The sequence below is a fragment of the Poecilia latipinna genome, unplaced genomic scaffold (genome assembly GCF_001443285.1).
Source record: "Poecilia latipinna isolate Pla-1442-1.1 unplaced genomic scaffold, P_latipinna-1.0 Scaffold1083, whole genome shotgun sequence".
Taxonomy (NCBI): domain Eukaryota; kingdom Metazoa; phylum Chordata; class Actinopteri; order Cyprinodontiformes; family Poeciliidae; genus Poecilia; species Poecilia latipinna.
In genome coordinates, this window is record NW_015113699.1 from 15,021 (window position 1) to 29,667 (window position 14,647).

Genomic DNA, 14,647 nt, shown 5'->3' on the forward strand with positions numbered 1-14,647 from the left:
GTAATAAAAAGCCAATCAATTATCTGGCGTCAGCAGTTTGCACATCTCCTCTTCAGTTGATGTCACTTTTGTTTTGTTTTTGTTTTGCTAGGTTTCAGACTTGAGGTGTTCATGGAAGAACGTTGATTTTGTATCAGGTGATGAATTGTTTCAGTGTGGATTTGATGTCCTGGACATTTTTGCTGAAAGACCCATAAAAAACACATTTTCATCTTTTCCTGGTAGTTTTTATATTGAAAACATCTTGGTAATTACAAAAACAATTCATCATAACATTCCTTAGAAGATCACAGATTCTCCACTGTACTTTAACATAAATAAAAACTGGAGATGAAGATCTATGGTATAGAGTATTTCTAGCCAAAAAAAAGCACAATCTAATCGTAAAATCCTAGTTGTTTAGAATTTTCTTTAACTCAAAAATCGATCAACATATTTGGTATATTTGCTAGATGACTTTCATGATGGCATAACAAAACATAATGTTGCTTGTTTCATGTATTGTTTTTATGATGTATAGCAACTTTAAACTGCCTTGTTGCTTAAATACGCTCTACAAATAAACGTTACTTGACCTGAAAACCGCCATGCTTGATTAATGTAGTCTTCTCTCACTCAAGATAAGGCTATGGTTAGCTAACATAACCCTTAGGTAGACCAGATTCTGCTAGCTAACCTAGCTAACGTCCACTTCACAATCTGTTCCGGAAGCACAATCCGTGATTCTCTTTAAACCGCAATAATATTTTTACAGTAACTTAGAAAAAAAAACAAAAAGTACTCTCCCTGGAAGTATTTCTTTAGCACATGCGCTTATTAGATGATGGTACAGATCGTGCTTCCGAAACAGATCGTGGCAGGCATTAACCGTTAGGCTATGTTAGCTAACCTAAACCGAGCTAGACGTAGCTAACGGTTTTTTTATATTTTGAAGAAATAACATTACATAGAAGATCTTCAACATAGTGAGGAATATCAGAATGCAATAATATAAAATAACCACAAACTTGCAATCCAGAAAGTAAAATAAAGTAAAAAAAAAAAAAAAAGTTAAATATACATAATGGGTACCTTTCAGTCTGTACAAATACTATTAAGTGCCAAAATACATTCAAATACTTATAATGGTCTGTTACAGCTATTTTTTTTTTTAAAAAAGTATAACATAGGAATCTGCTAATGAGATAAAGTTAAATTTCTGAAGAAGAGTTATTGTCTTTAAGGCATCAAGTTTTTAAGTCAATTTCTTTAAAATTATTAAATGAGGGAGATTTTTTTCACTCCATTTACTCTTGTGGACACAATATTTTACTAGGTTTATATTTAGATTTACTATACATTTCATCCGAAGAAAAACCTGAATTGTTAAAGATGAGCAACCTACCTAACGGTTAGCTAAGGTTAGCAAGAATAGATTACTAGCTGACGTAGTCTGATCAGAATATTCGATTTAAAATGCTTGGCAGGACTTATTTGTGACAATAGCTGCAAATGATAAACTGCTTGTGATGTACACATTTTGTTTGAACTGAGAAAGTATTACTAGTTGCCATAATTTTTTAATCCTCAGCCTCAGCACCACTCTTTTCAGGTCTGCTCCAGCATCCTGCAGTTCCTTGTCTGGTCAGCAGGTGTCACCGCTGAGTCGCTCTGTCGCTCTCTTGAGGAAGATCAATTAGACTTGTTTATGAGTGGGGTTTCAGCAGAGACTCAGCACTCTCGCAGCCTCCGGCCCCACGAGCAAGCGCACACATCTAACGAGGCACCTGCTCTCTGCAGCCTTGATCTGAAGTGGCCACAGCATGCGGCGAGCCTGCTGACCCCTGCAGAATGAGATCATCCGAGAGGGGCGCGGGGAGCGCGGCGGCCCTGCAGGTCCCTGCCTCTGCAGAGACAGACGCTCCGGCTGAGGTCAAGGACTGGAGAGCTGGATCTATCTTTTCTTTACTGTTGCTTACTAAATTGTGTATTTTGCATACAAGTAGCACGACCCTTCCTCTATTTCTGTTGCTGTAGTTAAAGCTGCAGCATGTAGCTTTTATACAAAGAAAATGCTATTTTTAGAAAATGGTTAAAACTGTCACCATGTCATGACAGACAGTTAATTTGTGCTGCTATTGATGTATGAGAAAAGCACAGCTCTTNACCAAAAAAACAACCAATCAGAGCCAGGAGGCGGGTCTTAGCGCTGTCAATCATGCCTGTGTGCGACTGATCCATTATGATACAGCTTCTTGTCCTTAATGCTTAAGCTAGTTAGCATGTCAACTGATGACAGCAGATAAATGTGTTTTTTCTGTAATGCACTGCAAAAACACAAAATCTTATCTAGTAATTATGATCTAGTTTCTAGTACAAATATCTTAGTACACTTGAAAAAAGACAAAACTAACTTACAGGTAACTTTTCAGCCAGATATTGTAGCTTGTTTTATGTCAATAATTCCTTAATATTAGTGAAAAAGTACTAGTTCCATTGGGAGTTTATTTAACTTGTAACACCACATTTATTCATGTTACTTGTAAGTTAGTCTTGTCTTATGTCAAATGTACTAAGATATTTGCACTAGAAACTGGACCAAAAATTCTTAGTGAGATTTTGTGTTTTTGTAGTGAGGTGAGTTGTTTCTCCACCATTAGCACATTTAACAGCATGCTTACAAGCTAAACATCCGCCATCACTGGTGGACATGCCAACTAGTCTTAGCATTCAGGACAGGCTCTGTTGACAGAGTGAAGCTGTATCATAGCAGAGAGATCATCTGTTGTCAGTCATACAGAAACAGACATGATTGACAGCGCTAAGACCCGCCTCCTGGCTCTGGTTGGTTGTTTCTAGTTAGCACTGGGAGATCGATTTTTTTCATAGATTATCTGACTCATTTGACATATTCTACAAATATGTTTTTGTAAAAGTTACATACTGTGACTTTAAGGACTGTTTGTGTAAACGAGAAAGTTTCTGGTGACACCTGTGAGTCCTTTGGTGTTCGGCGAGAATGAAATCACCGTCAGATTTCTGGAAGCTTCCTAGAAGCAGCTGAAGGCTGCAGTGTTTGAACTCCTGCTCCTCTCTGACTGCAGCAGACAAGCTGGAGGCAAGCCAATGAGGGAAAGGGAGAGCAGGCGAGAAGGACAGCGTTGGATGGTTGGAGAGAGCGACAGAAAGAGAGAGAAAGAGAGACAGAGAGAAGTGAAAAGAGGGAAAGCAAAGAGCAACAGCAGGGACTCTGTTTTTTCAGACAGAAATAATAGAGACACGTGCAGGTTTAGCAACACTTGATGACTTTCTGGCAGACCCAGCAAACAGAAACACATTTGTTAGAAAGGAATGCTCAGCTGTATATCCATTTCGTCATAACATGATTGAAAGGGGCTGGGAACTGCAGCAGACGAAAATCCTCTTATCTGATTTAAAGCCATTAATCTTTTCTTAATTTTGGAATTCAAGTTATTTTCTCAGGGACAGGTAGGCCAGCCACATCCTGCTGTTGGACTCTGTGTGGCTAATGGTCTTATTGCACGCTGTAAAAAAGCCATACTGCTGACTGGGTACGGTTTGCTGCAGGTCATAAAGTTTTTCCATTGGCCAGGAAGCAATGCTGCTTGTTCTGAACTCCTGTCATTATCTGGTCAGAGGTTGAGTGAGGAAATAAGTATTAAAACACTTTGTTTTCTTGCTATACACAACCTAATCTGCACATAAGCACAAACATTCAGTTGTGAAATAAAGTGGAACGCCACAGGGAATGATTATTGGACATGTTTACGGAAGTTTGTTCAGTTCATAGTCCACATAAGTCCGAACACCGTAAGTGATACGCGCAATCTTAGTAGGCAAGCACAGCCAATGCATAGTGGTCCCATGGCTTCGAGACCAACAAAAATAAAATATGTAGAAACTCTTGACCAATGTGCAAGAAAAAGATACATAAACAAAATGGCTGCTGTAATGCTGTAAGAGACAGAGAAGGAAAATAAGTCGGAAAAGCAGCCTCCGATCGCATACTACGATATAGTTCACTGCCTAGTGAATATGAATATTACAACATGAAGGAGCTTCACCTAAAATCCATGTACGCGTCCAATCCAATGTTTAAATGGGTTTGTAAACTGTTTACATGAAAAGCACGTGTCTGGTGATTGGCAAAGTAAGTACGTGTAGCAACAAACACATAAGCTGTCCATTTTAGCTAGCAGATTAAAGCTACATTAGCTAAGCTAATTTTGCTAATTCGGCAGTAAGTACTACAGCAAATACCACTCATATTTATCTTAGTATTACATAGAGGTGGGTAGAGGACTCAGAAATTGTGATCAAGTAAAAGTTGTACTTATATTGTTCATAAGTTATGTAAGAACAAGGCAAGATTTAGTTATAAGCTTGTGGCTTGTTCATTGTTGTCATAGCAACTCCATAGCAACTGCCTGCCAAGATGGCTGTCAGTTGGAAAGTTCACGGAAGTGTGAAGTCACATGAAAGCTATGTACATTTTATATATGAAGAAAACTTCAAGACACCCATTACATCGGATCGGTCAGTTTGAAAACAATGTTTTCAAATCTCTAAGGATTTTGGGAATCTTTTATCCACTTTTATTCTCAGCTGTTCTCACTGTAGCTGGATTCAAGCTGTGTGACTGCCTGGGCTAAGACTCTGCCACTGTCCTGCAACTTTTGGATGCATCCCTGCCCCAACACACCTGAGTCAGATGAATGGTTAATGACCAGGTCTTTGCAGAACTTGCTAACAAGCCAAGGAGGGAATTCAGCCTTTTAGTTCAGGTGTGTTGGAGCAGGAATGCATCCAAAAAGTTGCTGGAGAGTGAAACTTGGAGACTGGATTTGCCTTTCTCTGAATAAAAAAGAGATTTTCCTTGGCTTTCTTTGAGATTATCCATCCATCCATCCATCCATCCATCCATCCATCCATCCATCCATCCATCCATCCATCCATCCATCCATCCAACCTCCCACCAGTTGTAGCAGCATGATGCTTCCACCACCAAACTTCACTGTTGGTATATTGTTTTATGGTTAGTGTGCAGTGCAATTTTTATCCTACGCTTGTATAACCTAACTATATTCTCTCAGTATTTAATTGGTTCATCCAGATATTCTTTTCCTCCAGGACTTTAAACATGTTCAAACATGCTTTTCCTTCAGCAGTGGAGTCTTGCGCAATGAGTACCATTGTCTGACTGCGATGACTCACTGTTTTCATGGAATAAACTATTCCAGGTATCTGCAGAGGAAGAATTTCTTGACTTCTCTGTCAGAAAGTTTGAGAGAAACACCTGTTAATGACTGGTTTATGTTGAAATAATGCTATTTTTTGTCTTCTAAATCAATACTCAATATTGTTTAAAAACAAATCTGTAGTAAATCTGTAATTAATGACATTGTTGTAGCTAATATTTATGTTTTTTTCATGTTTTCCTTTTTCGACATTGTCATTACACATTGCTACAGACTTTACATTTATAGAGCAAATTGTTTTGATTCCTTCCTCAGCAGGGATTACCTTGGTTCATCTCACTACCCTGATTAGAAGCATATTTACTGGAAAAAGCAATGACGTGTTCAATACCTATTTTTATGTGGATGAGCACAGCTCCTCCCCCTTAGATCAATCAAATACGCCCTGGAAAGGAAACACATGCAGGGCTCCATGTGCGCTCTGAAACAATGCAAAGGTCTTTTCACTTCTAGCCTGACATGCTCAGGAAAACAGGCAGCAGCCATTGTCTCCCGTGAAAACCGATCCCCTCACCAGCCAGGTGCATTACAAACCCCTCATTCATTAGTAACGCTGACTCTGTATTTCAGTTACACAGGCAAACTTCTTCTCATATTTGTCACCGGGACTTAATCTCCCTAAGCAAACACAAACATTTACATTTTTGATTTGTTTATGCTTGTAATCTGCTTTATTTCCATCTGAAATCGTGGATTAGCATCACAACATCCATATTCTGTTCCAGGCTGCAGAAAATTAGCTAACCTTTTAATTTCCTGTGAAGGAAATAATGCCACTTATGGGAGTTATTCATTCCCACTGTTGCCATGTGCTTGCCAAAAAGGAGGAATTGCTGGAAAGTTAGTTACTCGATGCAGGCGTTTCAGCTTACTTACGCTGCAAAAACACAAACATTTACCAAGTAATTTAGGTCTACAGTGCACTTGAAATAATAAAAAAATAATTTATAAATTAGGGATTGCAGAGGCGAATTAGCATATGCTTTAATCTGGTGTAGCGCATCAAATGGTGACATTTATATTTGAGTTGTACATTGTCCCTTTTAAACAAAGTTTATTACAATTAGAAAACTTTTTAGCAAGATAAAAGAGTTTGTTTTAAGTCAATAATTCCTTAGTATTGATAATAAAGGCAGATTATTTCACTTATAACATGGGAAAAATGTCTTATTATGAGTGAAATAATCTGCCAATGGAACTAGTAATTTCTCATCTATATTAAGGAATTATTGACTGTAAATAAGCTCCTATATCTCGCTGAAAAGTTATTTGTAAGTTAGTTTTGTCTTGTTTCAAGTGTACTAAAATATTTGCACTAGAAACTAAACCAAGAATATTTGGTAAAATGTTGTGTTACTATTTATATTTTGAGTTTGACTGCATTTCATAATAACTGGGATTGAAGTGGAACACATCTGAATGTGGTTGGTTTGATTTTATTATAAATTTCTGCCTTCAGATAATATATATATTTTTAGTGAATTGGCACTAGATAGAAGAAAAGGAAATGAAAAGTGGAAATCCAGGAAGTAACTTCAACCTTCCCTCTGCTAAGCTAAAGTGACCTTTGAACCCTGCGGCACAGAAACTAAAACTGGTGATTATAAATGCGGTCTGGGCGCCGCGTGATAAGCATGTATGATGTGGGACAGCTAATATTCACAGAGCTGATAAGGAGGAAATAAAGTCAGCAGAGGTGTACACGAATCAATGCAAGAATAAATTATTACATTGGCATAAAAATTACACCCAACATTAATAATACAAATACTACAACGTAATAAATGCTGTACTGGATGTTACGTCATACACATTGGGTTTGAGTTTTATTGACAATTACGTAAAGACTCATAGGTTTCCCTTCGGACCAGTTTTTATTGACCTTGATGATAAAACAACCTCTTCTAAATTCAAAGACGTAACAATTTTTTTTAAACCAGGATCTAAAAATATTTAAATCTTTGAAAGCAAAGTTTCTGTTTTTATTTGGTTGAATGGGAGAACTAAATGACTGAAGTTTGGTTTTCAGGAACATGCAGATTTGAGTTCAGCTTCTATGCACCACAAATCTGCATAGAAGATTTGATATATATCAAATCTATTTTGATTATATATATATATATATATATATATATATATTACAGTTTTCTGTTTTGCAGAAAACTGCAAAACAGCTGAAACACTGAGTTCCTTTCATTAAAGACTAAAAACCCACTTGTTTAGAGTTACTTTTGAACCATAATTAATGAAACATTGACCAATATATTTGATGTTGACACTTCACAAATGTCATGTTTATTGGTTTATTGTGTGGCGTCTTCTATGAGTTTGCATGTTTGGGTTTTTATGATGTTTGAACTACTTTGTTATTAAAATGCAAGGCAATCAAATAAACTTGATTGGTTGAGTTAATATGATATCAAAATGAACCAATTGGGAACATCAATATGGGAAAGGACATAAGACAATTTTCACCTGTTTGAAAGACTAGAACCAAGAGGGAAGCATGGATGTCCAAGCAAATTCACCCCAAACTCAGATTGTGGAACAGTCGGAGAAATATTAAATAACGTGAACATGTTTGAATTGCTTAGAAAGGTTCAATCAATCAATCAAGTTTATTTGTATAACACATTTCAGTAAGGAGGTTCAAAGTGCCTTACATCATAAAAACACTAAAATAAAGTCATAAAAACAGCATGCAGTCACCAGTTGAGAAACCAGTAACAAACATTACATTTTGTCAAGTGCCAAATTATCAATACACATCAAATATGTTGGCCAATATTCCAGTGATTATTGGTCTACAGCAACTCTAAACAGGTGGGGTTTTAGCCTTGATTTAAAGAAACTCAAGTTTGTTCCAGATTTGTAGTGCATAGAAGCTGGACATGAAGACGGAAAATTTTTATCTAAAGACAAACAGCAGGACAACTTGGATTTGACTAGACCATAAAAACACCAACGTACTTTGGTCAAATAATGGTGGTGGAGGGGTTGTGATCTGGGATTGTTTTACAGTCATTAACTTGACCACAAACCACCCAATGTGGGTTTTCTACGGCTAAATGGCTTAAAAAAAAGAATCAAAGTGTAATAGCCTAGTCAAAGTCCTGACCTGATTGAAATGGTTAACGTTGGACCAAAATTCTTCCTCTACAATGTGATTGGCAGAAATATGTGGATTAAGTGTTGTATATTATGAAACTTTGCCTGTATTTTAGTGTTTCTGGGGTATTTTCAGGGATCTAAAGGTGAATTCACACACCTCCAGGTACAGTCATTTGCACATGCAACAGCTTATCTGGTCCTTGTGACAGATTTAGGCTTTTGTGCCGCCACCTCAGGAATTACATAATTTATATACTGACATAAATCCCTGCAGCACCAAAACAAATTTAAAAGAAAAACAGGACTCTAATTTGCTCCAGATTTTGACAGAACCACTTTGGATGGAAAGTCAGTTTTCATATCTGTGTATAAACTATGAGCTTTCCACATATTCTGCACCTTGTATTTGATTTAAAATAACTTTATGTCCTTCTACATCCTTCTGGATATCAGATCCCATCCACATGGAGCAGCACAATTAGGCCCAGAAATCTGCTGCAACCCCTGTTAAAGTTGCAGTTACTCATAAAAAATAATGCACAACACAAGCAATCAAAAACTGGAAACCCTTCAGCTCTGACACTGCACAAGTTTTGAAGTGATTAAAAAAGTTTTTTTCTGAACTCTGTCAGTAACTTTACAAAGACATTATAAATATGAACGCAATACAAATATAGCAAATACATTTAGAAAGCTGTAATAGATGACAATTAAAAGTGGAAAAAGAAAGCTACTGGTGGCTAAAAACAGGAAAATCTTCCTGAGGCTGGAAAACTATGCAACAAGCTTGTCTGGTGCGCCTCTATGGCACTGACTGGATGTCTGTGGACAAGATGCAGCGGCAGCGCAGACCATGGGAGTGACGCATTGCAGGTACAAACGGACCAATCAGAGAGCGCGATTTCTTTCCGCTACGTTTTGTGCCTAACCACTTAGTAGCAGAAAGTATTCATGCGCTGATATTTAGTGCACCGCCGAAACGCGCGGTGACGTTGGGTATCTACATAAACGCTTCTCCAGAAACAGTACTTTTATAATTAAGGTGTATTTTCATTTACCTTTGTATAAAACGCTGTTGTAAAATGCGATTTTCTAATAATGGAGCAACTGGAGATAGAGGAAGTTGGCGGAGTGATACCGAAGAGAAGGAGGGGTTTAGGACAGCCGTTAAAGGCGAGTCCAGTAGTCTCCGTCTCAGTGTGCTCGCAGGGCTGCTCGGTTCTAGTGACAGCGGGTTGCGGAGATTCTTTTAGGGTTTTTTTAAGCGGAGTTTGTGGTGAAGTCGCTGCTGCACCTACGCTGAGATGGTAAGAACAATTACTTTATGCATTTAATTTTGGTTGTAGCACTTAATGTAACATTTACACAGCGTTATTAAGCTGAAACAGCTTTATTACTGTATTTATTTTTACTTTAACGCATCTTCCTTATAACAGGCGTGCAGTGCTGTCAAACAATTAGTTGAATGTAACTAGTTTTATAAGCCGATCCGTTGGTTAAAACGCAAGATTGCAATGTTTGAGCATCATGGGCGTTGTTTGCTTCTCAATGCTGCTTAAGTCTAAACTGCATCTCTGAAACGCTCATATTGTTCGATTTAATGACTAAGAAAAAAATCATCCGCACTTCTGCTTATATTCTGTCTCCTTTTACATGAATTGAGTATTTTATTTCGTCGTTTGAGTTAGATCTGTGGCTGAGCCGGCACATAACGGTTGCTAGCCAGTTGTAGCTCTTCCGAGCTAGCATTTACCGCCAAATAATTACCCGTTTATTGTCTGGCGTGAATGAATGGTCGAAGCGCCTCCAACATCTGGGGTAATGTGCCGAGCAACGTTTCCCATTAGAGCCGCTTCCTGTTATATAATTATCGAAAAGAATGAAGGGGGGAACTGCTTCCCTTTTGAGCAGTTTTTTTTTGTTACAGCAGCCTGCGCAGCAAGCTACACCCACCATCTTTAGAGCTTTATGGGATGTTATTAGCATCACTATGATTTTATAATGTTGAATTGCAGTTTAACTCTGGATGGTTTTGACCTTATTCAGCTCTTAAATTAAGAAGTAATGGCTAGATTTAATCAGTCCTGATTAAAATCTAAATTGATTAGTGATCAATGTTGAGGAAGAGCTAATTAATGTCCTATAAATGCATTGAAACAGGCTCTTTTTTCATCTTGTCTACACTTTTTATTATTTTGTCTGGTTGTGATTTTTACCTGTGTAAGTAATGCATAATTCAGATATTGGTCCAACCTAGTGCTGTCCAACTACTCCAAAAGCGTTTTAAATGCATTTTTAACATATTAAAAGTTTTAAGCTATTGCAAATGGGAGAAAAACCTGCCTCCTTTTCAAAAACGACAGGAATCTTGCATTTAAACTGCATATTTAGACATGCTAGCTATTGGATAATATAATTTGGGTCATCTTGTGTGGCATTTAAAGTGATATTGTTAGTTTTGTTTCTAAATGCATAATAAAAGCTTCACTAATCTAAGTAGTTTAGATTTTCTCTGAAGTTGCAGATCCTGGAAACTAAAAAAGCCTTTTGTGTTTCTGGTTCAGCCGGTTGAGATTGTGTTAATGGTTTCATTTCTGTTTTTCTAGGCTGACCAACTTACAGAAGAGCAAATTGCTGGTAAGACATGGCCTCATTGATCTCCTTCCTTCCTCATAACCGGCTACAGCAGCCTCCGTTAAGGACTTGTTGTCTCGTGCGGTGGATTTACACTTTTGCCTTTTAAGGCATTCCACAAGGCAGCGTGCCGGTCATAAAACTGGAATGAAAGAAACTGCTGTTACTTTGTGTTAGTGGATTGCTCAAGGACTCCCTTGCTGAGAACTTTGCATTTTCATGGCCGCTGCGTTTTATATGATGTAATCTGGAGGAGCTGTGAGGTGTTGTCACTCAGCTTTACATGCTGAGTACTTTACCCTGGGTGTGCTGGCCTTTATGAACACAGCATTTAGGGTTTATTGTATGTGTGATATGCTTACCTGGGACTTGGATGTTGTAAATTATGAGTGGGACATCTTCCTGCTAACTGCTTGCATTTATTCATTGAGTCATGGTTATAATGTTAGTGATCTGCATTCTCTGTTGGATGGATTGCATAAAATTTTGCAGTGTTAGTTGTTGTATCAAGCAGCAATCCTTTGAAGTTCTTTGTTATCAGTAAACATAATTTTATTGTTGTGCTTATAGTTTATGACTCCAGCCTTTTATTTCCCGTTGGCCTCATCTTTACGTGTGTCGTTGTTTCTCGTCCCTCATGTCTCGGTACCGTCAGTGACATCCTGACAGTACCCTGATGCTGGGTCTCGTGATTGCTGTTTTAACCAGAAACTCCTCCAGTTGGAAGTGTAAACATCACCGCCCAGACGGTCCGCTCACGACTTGACCCCATAGCGTTCACAATCACTGCTGCTGTAAGGCTGAAAGGATTCCCTCACCCAAGGTGTTTCCTTTCCTGTCACCAGAGTTCAAGGAGGCCTTCTCGCTCTTCGACAAGGATGGAGATGGCACCATCACCACTAAAGAGCTGGGCACCGTCATGCGCTCACTGGGCCAGAACCCCACGGAGGCCGAGCTGCAGGACATGATAAATGAAGTCGATGCAGACGGTGAGAATCGCTGTTTTTCTTAAAAACAAAGTTTCCAACTGTTAACAGCTGTTCCCGTAACGCTCCTGTTTTCTGTCTGCGGATCAGGAAACGGAACGATAGACTTCCCAGAATTCCTCACCATGATGGCCAGGAAGATGAAGGACACAGACAGCGAGGAGGAGATCCGAGAAGCATTCCGTGTCTTTGATAAGGTTTGTGTTTGGAGTCCATTTTCATGTAATCTAATGCAAGTTTACCCTAATTTCACACTGTAACTGGAAGACATTTTAAATATGCAAAATAAAACAAACAACAAAATTAGTTCTGAAGTCTCTAAACAAAATTATCCTTAAAAAAAGAAAAAAAAAGCTTGTTGAGACCAGACTGAAGTCTTTTATCATCCAGTTCCTGGCATAAAGGGAAGCGATAAATCATGAAAATGGAAATTATTTTTGTTTTGATTAATTGTGACAGGCCTAGTTGATTAAAAAAAACAAACAAACAAAAAAAAAACTAAGTTTCTGCCTGACCTGATTTCCAGGATGGAAACGGCTACATCAGTGCTGCTGAGCTGCGCCACGTGATGACAAACCTGGGAGAGAAGCTAACCGATGAGGAAGTGGACGAGATGATCAGAGAAGCAGACATCGATGGAGACGGTCAGGTCAACTATGAAGGTTGGTAGTTAGAATCTCAATCAACCTTTTAGTGTCTTCCAGTGAAACAGGATGACGAGCTACAACTCTCCTCTTCCTCCCGCAGAGTTCGTACAAATGATGACGGCGAAGTGAAGGCCTTGTACAGATTTCTATATAAATTTGCCTTTTTTTCTTTGTGTAATTTATCTGTAAAATCTTAATAGCCCCATTCGTCCCTGCCCCCTACTGCTGTCCAAAGGAACTGCATGTAAACTGCATAGGCTCTTGTCCCCATGTCCCTTTCTTTTGCTGTCATGGTGTTTTGGAGTGACGGAATGGCGCCCCCTGGAGGCCTCTGGGAGCCGGAGAACTTAGGATCTTCTGTCAAGTGAGCTCGGGGTCCCTCCATACCTGGCAACGTTGGAAACCTGTCACCTGGTTGTCGCTTGGCAACACTGTTGGCATGGAAGCAATGTAGAGGAGTCTAAACTCTGCATGGACTATGGACAAAGTATATAAGGAAATCTCTCAGCATTGCACTACTGCAAAAAAATGACACGGGTGTATCTCCTTGGTACTCGTACAAACTCTTTTGTATCTGCTGTTCTATATTGGAAAATGACTAATCTTAACATGCTTTTTAATGTTTTACTCACTACTTTTACTTTCCTTTCTTTTTCTTTATTTTTCTTTATGCATGGCCGCTGGTCATGCCTCAAATAATCCATTCCAAGTTGTATATTTTTGTTTTCCAATAAAATTTACAATCTACCCATATTTGAAACCTGTCTTGTTTTTGCGGTTTAAAAATGAAACATTGAGTTTGTTTACCCTGTAATTGCTGTTTTTGTATGAGGACAGAACACTCCAATTTATAAGATTTTACTTTATTTTTTTCTTTTATAAAATGTTTAAACCCTCCCCTGTTATTCTAAAAAGCACTTAGGAGCATCAGCCAATGCCTCTTAATGTATTGAGCTCAAATTGGATTTGTTTAGAAATTTCTGGACCTAATATATGCTTGGTGCAAACTGGTGCGATCATCAGTCCGCCAGCCGAGTCCCTGCTCCTCCTGGTACTGTCAAAGATGGCTGCCTTATGTTTATCTTGACCTTTGCCCCAGTTTGAGGTGCAGGTGAGGAGTGCACATCAGAAAACAATGTAAATAGAGCTGTTCCTGTTGGCTTTCTTTTTTTCTGAGTTTGTTACAGTAGCTTGCAGAGATACTGAAGTTGTTTGATGAAATAAAGCTCTATTGTAGACCTCTCTTCTGTCTGTTTTTTTTTATTTCAGCTTTATTTTTATTCAGCTTTATGTATCTAAAATGTCTTAAATGTAACTTGTGTGTACATAGATTTTTTTTTTTTTTTACATATTTGAAACTCACCATGTCTTCGGTTTGGTATGAAAAATCCAAGCTGTCTTCTCCTGGTGCTATCGAGAAGCAACCAATCAGAACCAGGAGGCAGGGCTGTCATGCATTGTTACAGCTAGCGTAGCCTGTTGTGAGTGCTAAAGCCAGTTAGCACAGCCACCAATGTCGGTGGATAAACGGTTTTCCTGTAACAGTAAGTTGTTTTTCTGCCATTAGCACAATTAGGAGGGTGTACATGAATTTGACAACGCCAAGACCCGCCGCCTGGAGCTGATTGGTTGATTTTGGTCGGGAGCAGTACATGTATTCAGATGACAATAGTAGCTCAGGGCATAAAGATCAATCATTTCACAGATTAAGTTCTGAGGCTTTGAATGCTTGCTTCTCAGAATATCAGTCAGGATCCAAACGGTAAAATTAGCATTTCAAAATGATTTCCAGTTTTGCAAAGATACCAGCAGGCTTGTTTTTTCCACTCAGCTTTGGACTAGGGTACTTGGTGACTACAGGTATGAAGAAGATCTTTGATTATTACCTCCCTGGAAATGATTTGGAGAGCAGTAACTCAGGCTGAGAGCAGCTTCTTGGAAAACAATATTTACTCTTCCCAAGGAAGAAACTGTCCCAGACGGAAGAGGAGAAAGTTTTATCTGAAGTTAA

The 14,647-nt window shown here is 38.5% G+C and overlaps 1 protein-coding gene across 1 annotated transcript; it reads left to right on the forward strand.

Annotated features, from left to right (window-relative positions):
- Positions 1-9,554: 9,554 nt before the first annotated feature.
- On the forward strand, positions 9,555-12,765 carry calm2a (calmodulin 2a (phosphorylase kinase, delta)). Its single transcript, XM_015052036.1, has 6 exons — positions 9,555-9,676; positions 10,976-11,006; positions 11,849-11,992; positions 12,080-12,186; positions 12,516-12,651; positions 12,737-12,765. The coding sequence occupies exons 1-6, from the start codon at positions 9,674-9,676 to the stop codon at positions 12,763-12,765; spliced, it is 450 nt and encodes a 149-aa protein (XP_014907522.1). The 5' UTR covers positions 9,555-9,673.
- The last annotated feature ends 1,882 nt before the right edge of the window (positions 12,766-14,647 follow it).

Bases quoted from the DNA above. Each gene is read 5' to 3' on its own strand.
- calm2a (XM_015052036.1), top strand. The intron at 11,993-12,079 runs GTGAGAATCGCT...TCTGCGGATCAG, and splicing joins AAATGAAGTCGATGCAGACG to GAAACGGAACGATAGACTTC. The intron at 12,652-12,736 runs GTTGGTAGTTAG...TTCCTCCCGCAG, and splicing joins CGGTCAGGTCAACTATGAAG to AGTTCGTACAAATGATGACG.